Source organism: Lampetra fluviatilis, chromosome 68, assembly GCF_964198595.1.
Source record: "Lampetra fluviatilis chromosome 68, kcLamFluv1.1, whole genome shotgun sequence".
Taxonomy (NCBI): Eukaryota; Metazoa; Chordata; class Hyperoartia; order Petromyzontiformes; family Petromyzontidae; genus Lampetra; species Lampetra fluviatilis.
This window is the reverse complement of record NC_136342.1, coordinates 1,582,109-1,592,107: the sequence shown is the minus strand read 5'-3', so window position 1 is coordinate 1,592,107 and position 9,999 is coordinate 1,582,109. Positions and strand designations below refer to the sequence as shown.

General features: G+C 51.9%; 1 protein-coding gene across 1 annotated transcript in view; it reads right to left on the bottom strand.

The window, feature by feature from the left end:
• Positions 1 to 324: 324 nt before the first annotated feature.
• BARHL1 (BarH like homeobox 1) overlaps positions 325 to 9,999 on the bottom strand; it is a 44,624-nt gene continuing 34,949 nt past the window's right edge. Inside the window, exon 2 of the mRNA XM_078883031.1 lies at positions 325 to 581. Coding sequence (XP_078739157.1) covers positions 325 to 581 — 257 coding nt within the window. The remainder of the gene's footprint in view (positions 582 to 9,999) is intronic.

The following is a 9,999-nucleotide window of genomic DNA, read 5'->3' as shown; positions in this document are numbered from 1 at the left end:
ACCCTCACCACCCTCACCACCCTCACCTCACCACCCTCACCACCACCACTTCACCCCCCCCCCACCTCACCACCACCCTCACCACCACCCTCACCACCACCACGTGGTTTTCTCACCTTCGATTCTGGTACCAAGTCTTCACTTGCGTGTCGGTGAGTTGAGAGACGCTGCGAGCTCCATGCGGTCCTGCACCTACCTCACCCCCCCCCTCACCCTCACCACCCTCACCACCCTCACCTCACCACCCTCACCACCACCACTTCACCCCCCCCCCCCACCTCACCCCCCCCTCACCACCACCCTCACCACCACCACGTGGTTTTCTCACCTTCGATTCTGGTACCAGGTCTTGACTTGCGTGTCGGTGAGGTTGAGAGACGCTGCGAGCTCCATGCGGTCCTGCACGCTCAGGTACTTCTGTCGCTCGAAGGACCGCTCGAGCTGCGTCAGCTGGTGGTCCGTGAAGGCCGTTCGGGCCTTCCGCGGCTTCTTGGCGCGCTGCGAGGCCGAGGAGGCCGTCGTCGGAGTGGGGCTCTCGCGAGAGCTGCTCGAAATCTCGCGCTCTGCGTCTTCTTTGGTGCCTAAGGTGGGTGGCAGTGGGGGGGTGGGGGGGGGTGGGGGGGGTGGGGGTAGTGGGGGGGGGGGTGGGGGTGGTGGTGGGGGGTGGTTTGGGGGGGGGTGAAACGATGGTGGTTAGGGTGGTGGTGAGGGTGGTGAGGGTGGTGGTGGTGAGGGTGGTGGTGGTGGTGGTGAGGGTGGTGGTGAGGGTGGGGGTGGGGGGTGGTGGGTGGGGGGTTGTGGATAACACTCACCCACTCACCCATTCACTCAGTCTCCCACCCACCTGACTCAACCCCCCATCCCCCCCTCCTCCCCCCCATCCCCCCCTCCTCCCCCCACCCCCCCCTCCTCCCCCCCATCCCCCCCTCTCCCCCCCCCCTCCTCCCCGCCCCACCCCCCTCCTTCCCCCCTCCTCCCCCTTATCCCCCCTCTCCCCCCCCCCTCCTCCCCCCCTCCATCCCCCCCTCCTACCCTCCCCCCCATCCCCCCATCCCCCCTACTTCTCCCTCCTCCCCCCAATATCCCCCCCTCTTCCCCCACATCCCCCCCTCCTACCCCCCACCCACCACTACTCCCCCCTGACGCCTGCTGCTGCTGCTGTAGATTTGGAGTTTGCGTCTCTCTCTCTCTCATCATCATCACGGTGGCTAGGAGATGTTGACTACCTCGCCTGGTCTACAGGAGGTCGTGGGTTCGATCCCGACCCCGACGACTGCTGCTGCTGCATATTTAGAGTCTGCGTCTCTCTCTCTCTCTCATCATCATCACGGTGGCTATGAGATGTTGACTACCTCGCCAGGTCTACAGGAGGTCGTGGGTTCAATCCCAACCCTGACGCCTGCTGCTGATGCATATTTAGAGTCTGCGTCTCTCTCTCATCATCATCACGGTGGCTAGGAGATGTTAACTACCTCGCCTGGTCTACAGGAGGTCGTGGGTTCGATTCCGACCCTGACGCCTGCTGCTGCTGCTGCTGTATATTTGGAGTTTGCGTCTCTCTCTCATCATCATCATCACGGTGGCTAGGAGATGTTAACTACCTCGCCTGGTCTACAGGAGGTCGTGGGTTCGATCCCGACCCCGACGACTGCTGCTGTAGATTTGGAGTCTGCGTCTCTCTCTCATCATCATCATCACGGTGGCTATGAGATGTTGACTACCTCGCCTGGTCTACAGGAGGTCGTGGGTTCGATTCCGACCCTGACGACGCCTGCTGCTGTAGATTTGGAGTCTGCGTCTCTCTCTCTCTCCACGTGGTCGCGTAAATGTTTCCTCCTTTGACATTTAGAAACTCACACGAGTTACTTTGCTGCTTAGAAATGTCCACGTATGATGATGGTGATGATGGTGATGATGATGATGGTGATGATGGTGATGATGGTGGTGATGATGATGGTGATGATGATGGTGGTGATGATGATGGTGATGATGATGATGGTGATGATAATGGTGGTGATGCTAGTGATGATGATGATGATGGTGATGATGGTGATGATGATGGCGATGAGGGCGGTGATGATGATGGTGATGGTGATGATGGTAATGATGATGGTGATGATGGTGGTGATGATGGTGATGATGGTGGTGATGATGATGGTGATGATGATGATGATAATGGTGGTGATGCTAGTGATGATGATGGTGATGATGATGGTGATGATGGTGATGAGGTTGATGATGATGGCGATGAGGGCGGTGATGATGATGGTGATGATGATGATGGTGATGATGGTGATGATGGTGATTATGATGATGATGGTGATGATGATGGTGATCATGGTGATGATGCTGATGTAGATGGTGATGATGATGGTGATGATGGTGATGGTGATGATGGTGATGATGGTGGTGATGATGGTGATGATGATGGTGATGATGTAAATCGTAGTTTAGTTTAAGATGAGGTCACTGGATGACCTCATCATTCTACTGCTGATGCTGCTGCTGCTGTAAGACCACGCGATCAAGGCACTTGCCCCAATTGTCTGTTAGAGGCTACCTCGGGGAAGTGGACACCTTTGTCTGTGCGTGCGCACGGAACTCCACCACCACCCACCCACCCACTACCAGCCACCCACCACCCACCCACCAGCCACCACCAACTCCACCACCACCCACCCACTACCAGCCACCCACCCACCACAACCGGCACCACCACCACGCACCCACCACCCAACCACCTGTCTTCCCGACAGACCTGGTCTTCACCTGAACACGGCTGCTTGCGTTGTGGCCGAAACGTCGTGAGAATTGTATTTTATTATGTTTTATTTGTTATTATTTTATTAATTCCCTTCTACGTGACGACTTTACTGAAAGAACCAAGAAGATGATGGGCGATTCGTGATGATTTTGCCCGACACGATGGTCGCAGGGGACGCGAGCCACGGATCACCAACTCGTGAGCCTCTGGGCGGGTGCGGAGGATTCGTCGGCGCTGCGCCAACCGCTGCGCCACCGCTCCGCAACGCGTTCGTACGCGCGCAACGCAAAGGCAAAGGTGCCCGTGTAGCCTCTGGCAGGGCCGAAGGGGCAAGTGCTGTTAGTAGCGAGTAACACCACCTATGACATACACACAGACAAAGCTCCCCCAGGTAGCCTCTAGCAGGGCTGAAGGGGCAAGTGCTGTTAGCAGCGAGTAGCAGCAGCAGCAGCGCCTATGATGTACACACACAGACAAAGCTCCCCCAGGTAGCCTCTAGCAGGGCTGAAGGGGCAAGTGCTGTTAGTAGCGAGTAGCACCACCTATGATGTACACACACAGACAAAGCTCCCCCAGGTAGCCTCTAGCAGGGCTGAAGGGGCAAGTGCTGTGAGTAGCAGCACCACCACGCCGGGCCGCCTTTGTCTCTCCCACAGTCCACGTAGCCCCCCTCTCTCTCTCTCTCTCTCTGTGTCTCTCGTTTAAATTAACACATTAAAATTAAATTTCGATTTAAAGCTTTCGTGACTGCAGGGATTCATCTTCTTGGTTCTTTCGGTAAAGTCATAATAAAATAATATAATAATAAAATTATTTTATTATGTTTTATTTTTATTATTTTATTACTTCCCTTCTACGTGACTTTACCGAAAAAACCAAGAAGACATTAATATTAATTAGGGTTGCGGTATAAATATTCACAAATTAAGTTCTTGTAAACGTTTCAATTACCTTAATTGTCCTTACGTTACATTAGCAATGCGCGGACCCGTTAGTTATTACAACATTTGCACATTAAACAGCAGATTTTTTTTATGTTTGATTTTAATTAAACGTGAAATGGTCAACAATACTGCGTTAGGCGGGGACTGTAGACCCTGCAGGGATTTTTTGTTATTGTAAAACCATTTGTGTATATACTCGTTGGTTCTGTCGGTAAAGGCATGTAGTGAATATAAAAATAAGAATAAAAATAAAAAATTAAAATAGAAACAAATTAATTCCATTTTTATTTTAAATAAATTCCATTTTTATTTTTTCAAAAAAAAAATTTCTTATTTAAATTTTCACCTACGCGACTTTACCGAAAGAACCGCAGGGTATATGGATCCTTGCAATCACGAACACCTCAAATCCATGTGTATATACTGCAACCTTCACTGAATTATTATTCTACTGTCAGCAATCACACATCGTGTGAATGAACTATACACGTGGATGGGTGGGTGGGAGCGGTGGTGCAGTGGTTAGCGCACCGGCTAACTATTGTTGAGCGGAATGGGGAAGTATGGACGGAGTTAAACGGCAGATGCACACCCCTAGCGCGCTATCACTGCAGTATATGTTTATATATTTATATAAATATATAAATATATTAAGTCTATAAGTGTCGATGTGTGTGTATGTGTGTGTACACTGTTTGCGTTGGGGGTTAGACGCGACTCTATTGTTTGATCTACATCATCACCATTGTTATCACCATCATCATTACCATCATCATCACCATCATTACCATTATTATCATCATCACCATCATCATCACTATCATCATCACCATTATTATCATCATCACCATCATCATCACTATCATCATCACCATTATTATCATCACCATCATTATCATCATCATCACCATTATTATCATCATCACCATCATCATCATCACTACCATCATAATCACCATCATCACCATCATCATCACCATCATCACCATCATCACCATCGCCATCATCACGATCATCACCATCATCATCATCACCATCATTACCATAATCATCACCATTATCATCACCATCATCATCACCATCATCACCATCATCATCACTCTTTGTCTTTGTGTATGCTGCCGCTACTCGCTACGAACAGCACTTGCCCCAACAGTCTGTTGGAGGCTACACGGGGGATCTGTGTCTTTGTGGTGCTCGCTAACAGCACTTGCCCCCAACAGTCTGTTGGAGGCTACACGGGGGACCTTTGTCTTTGTGTATGCTGCCGCTACTCGCTACGAACAGCACTTGCCCCAACAGTCTGTTGGAGGCTACACGGGGGATCTGTGTCTTTGTGGTGCTCGCTAACAGCACTTGCCCCCAACAGTCTGTTGGAGGCTACACGGGGGACCTTTGTCTTTGTGTATGCTGCCGCTACTCGCTACGAACAGCACTTGCCCCAACAGTCTGTTGGAGGCTACACGGGGGATCTGTGTCTTTGTGGTGCTCGCTAACAGCACTTGCCCCCAACAGTCTGTTGGAGGCTACACGGGGGACCTTTGTCTTTGTGTATGCTGCCGCTACTCGCTGCGAACAGCACTTGCCCCAACATTCTGTTGGAGGCTACACGGGGGACCTTTGTCTTTGCTTGAGTGTGTTAGGCGCGCGTGTTGCATAAATATACAATTACACCGTCTGTGGTTGTGTCCGCGAAGTCACGTAGAGAAATGATAATGATGCTTCTCGCTACGCAAGCGATCGTCACACACACACACACATATATACAAAGACAAAGATCCCCCGTGTAGCCTTAACAGACTGTTGGGGCAAGTGCTGTTAGCGAGCACCTATGAAGGCCGGCACGGCACACGAGGGGGTGGGTGGCCAGCACCACGCCCGACCGCCTTTGTCTCCCCAGTGGCGATGTTTACTACACACACCGCACAAGGTACTAATTTGAGGCTGAGTCGACCTAGGGGAGGCCCGGGACCGGTTCAGATAATCGTCACTGGTGTTGGCCGTGAGCGGGAATCGAACCCGTGTCGCCAGGTTCGTAGCGCAGCGCGCTAACCACTACACCACCGCTCCCCACATACACACACATACACACACACACACATACACACACATACACACACATACACACACACATACACACACATACACACACACATACACACACATACACACATATACACACATACACACACACACATACACACACACATACACACACATACACACACACATACACACACACAAACACACATATACACACACACATACACACACATACACACACACATACACACACATACACACACATACATACACAACAACAACCGCCATTCGCCACTAAGTGGCGGTGACGTCACCACGACGCTTGTGCCAGGCCATGTGCACCTTGAGGCCACGTGAAGTGTCGAACGCCCGCTGGCAGGAGGTCACGGGGCAGACCCAGCAGGTGCCACGGGTCGACTGACCGAGATGACTGGCTGATGCACCACCTGTGCCCCCTACTGTGCCAACTTGCTGTGCTTTAGCCACCTGGCTCTCCGCTCGTTGTTGTGAGCGTCGCTCCTCCGCCCTCCGTTGTTGCTGGAGGGCGACTGCCTCCAACTGCCCAGTAGCGTCCTTCACGAGCCTCCTCCACTGAGGCCGATCTTGACACCGCTGGTACCAGTCATCGGCAAGTCCACTCAGCTCCACGTCCTCCTGTACCACATCACTCCATCTCTTCTCTAGCCCGTGCCGCGCCCGTTTAGCCCCCTCGATCCGGCCGAACAAAAGCTGTTTAGGCATGCGGTGGCTGGGCATGCGGGCTACATGACCCAGCCAACGCAGCCTTGCCTGCCGGAGGAGCTCACCGATGGGACTTTGCCCAGATCTTTCAAGGATTTGTGAGCTCCTCACACAATCCAGCCTGCAGGTTAAACTCAGGATGGATGGTAGGCAGGCCAGCCTGAATGTTTATAACCGGCGCAGATGCTCCGTTAGGGGGGTCCACGTTTCGTAGAGAAGGGAGGGAATGACCGTGGCCGAGAAGACCCGAAGCTTCGTGCGGAGCGACAGACCAGGTAGCTTCCACACAGCAGCGTTACGCAGCCGATGAAAAGATATTGCCGCTCGACTGATTCGGAGTGAGACCTCCGCTGTCAAACCGGAGCCGGTCACATACACACATACACGCACACGTACAAAACAAAGATTCTCCGTGTAGCCTCTAACAGACTGTTGGGGCAAGTGCTGTTAGCGAGTAGCAGCACCTATGAAGGCCGGCACGGCACACGAGGGGGTGGGTGGCCAGCACCACGCCCGGCCGCCTTTGTCTCCCCAGTGGCGATGTTTACTACACACCGCACCAGGTACTCATTTGAGGTTGAGTCGACCTAGGGGAGGCCCAGGACCGCTTACACACTACACACATACACACAAATATATATACACACACACATACACACACATACACACACGTGCACACACATACACACACACATACATACACCCACATACACAAACACACACACATACATACACACACACATACACACATACACACACATACACACACACATACACACACATACACATACTCAAACACACACACATACATGCACACACATACACTCATACACACACACATACATACACCCACATACACAAACACACCCACATACACAAACACACACACATACATGCACACACATACACACGTACATACACACACATGCACACACATACACACACATGCACACACATACACACACCACGCCCAACACGGATATTTCACCACACTCTGCAACGGGTTCATACTGAACATCTTTTTTCAGGCTGAGTCGACCTAAGAGATGCACCAGACCGGTTCAAACGCTCGCTGTCACGTGTGGCTGTTAGTTTTGGTTACTTGAGCGAGATGTTGACTACCTCGCCTGGTCTACAGGTCGTGAGTTCGATCCCGATGTTGACTACCTCGCCTGGGCTACAGGAGGTCGTGGGTTCGATCCCGACCCTGACGCCTGCTGCTGCTGTATATTTGGAGTTTGCGTGTCTCTCTCATCACCATCACGGTGGCTTATAGAATATACAGCAGCAGCAGGCATCGTCAGGGTCGAGATCAAACCCACGACCTCCTGTAGACCAGGCGAGATCGTCAACATCGAGATCGAATCCACGACCTCCTGTAGCCCAGGCGAGGTAGTCAACATCTCCTAGCCACCGTGATGATGATGATGAAAGAGAGACACAGACTCCAAATATACAGCAGCAGGCATCAGGGTCGGGATCGAACCCACAACCTCCTGTATACCAGGCGAGGTAGTCAACATCGAGATCGAACCCACGACCTCCTGTATCCCAGGTGAGGTAGTCAACATCGAGATCGAACCCACGACCTCCTGTAGTTCAGGTGAGGTAGTCAACATCGAGATCGAACCCGCGACCTCCTGTAGACCAGGTGAGGTAGTCAACATCGAGATCGAACCCACGACCTCCTGTATCCCAGGCGAGGTAGTCAACATCGAGATCGAACCCATGACCTCCTGTATACCAGGCGAGGTAGTCAACATCGAGATCGAACCCACGACCTCCTGTATCCCAGGCGAGGTAGTCAACATCGAGATCGAACCCACGACCTCCTGTATACCAGGTGAGGTAGTCAACATCGAGATCGAACCCACGACCTCCTGTATACCAGGCGAGGTAGTCAACATCGAGATCGAACCCACGACCTCCTGTAGACCAGGCGAGGTAGTCAACATCGAGATCGAACCCACGACCTCCTGTATCCCAGGCGAGGTAGTCAACATCGAGATCGAACCCACGACCTCCTGTATACCAGGCGAGGTAGTCAACATCGAGATCGAACCCACGACCTCCTGTATCCCAGGCGAGGTAGTCAACATCGAGATCGAACCCACGACCTCCTGTATACCAGGCGAGGTAGTCAACATCGAGATCGAACCCACGACCTCCTGTATACCAGGCGAGGTAGTCAACATCGAGATCGAACCCACGACCTCCTGTAGACCAGGCGAGGTAGTCAACATCGAGATCGAACCCACGACCTCCTGTATCCCAGGCGAGGTAGTCAACATCGAGATCGAACCCACGACCTCCTGTATACCAGGCGAGGTAGTCAACGTCTCCTAGCCACCGTGATGATGATGATGAGAGAGAGACACAGACTCCAAATATACAGCAGCAGCAGGCATCAGGGTCGGGATCGAACCCACGACCTCCTGTAGTCCAGGCAAGGTCGTCAACATCGAGATCGAACCCACGACCTCCTGTAGTCCAGGCAAGGTCGTCAACATCGAGATCGAACCCACGACCTCCTGTAGTCCAGGCAAGGTCGTCAACATCGAGATCGAACCCACGACCTCCTGTAGTCCAGGCGAGGTCGTCAACATCGAGATCGAACCCACGACCTCCTGTAGTCCAGGCGAGGTAGTCAACATCGAGATCGAACCCACGACCTCCTGTAGTCCAGGCAAGGTCGTCAACATCGAGATCGAACCCACGACCTCCTGTAGTCCAGGCGAGGTCGTCAACATCGAGATCGAACCCACGACCTCCTGTAGTCCAGGCAAGGTCGTCAACATCGAGATCGAACCCACGACCTCCTGTAGTCCAGGCGAGGTCGTCAACATCGAGATCGAACCCACGACCTCCTGTAGTCCAGGCAAGGTCGTCAACATCTTAAAGCCACCACGGAAGCTTCTGCATAGCAGCTAAAACAAAAACACTCCGTTACTTTGGCCCAATGTCTCTATTTACATTCAACACGGATTTGTGTACCAAGTCCTGTTGTGTTGGTGTTTGTTGTGTCTGTTGTTGTTGTTGGTGTGTGTTGTGTCTGTTGTTGTTGTTGTTGGTGTGTGTTGTGTCTGTTGTTGTTGTTGGTGTGTGTTGTGTCTGTTGTTGTTGTTGGTGTGTGTTGTGTCTGTTGTTGTTGTTGGTGTGTGTTGTGTCTGTTGTTGTTGTTGTTGTTGGTGTGTGTTGTGTCTGTTGTTGTTGTTGGTGTTTGTTGTGTCTGTTGTTGTTGTTGGTGTGTGTTGTGTCTGTTGTTGTTGTTGGTGTGTGTTGTGTCTGTTGTTGTTGTTGGTGTGTGTTGTGTCTGTTGTTGTTGTTGGTGTGTGTTGTGTCTGTTGTTGTTGGTGTGTGTTGTGTCTGTTGTTGTTGTTGGTGTTTGTTGTGTCTGTTGTTGTTGTTGGTGTGTGTTGTGTCTGTTGTTGTTGTTGTTGGTGTGTGTTGTGTTTGTTGTTGTTGTTGGTGTGTGTTGTGTCTGTTGTTGCTGTTGGTGTGTGTTGT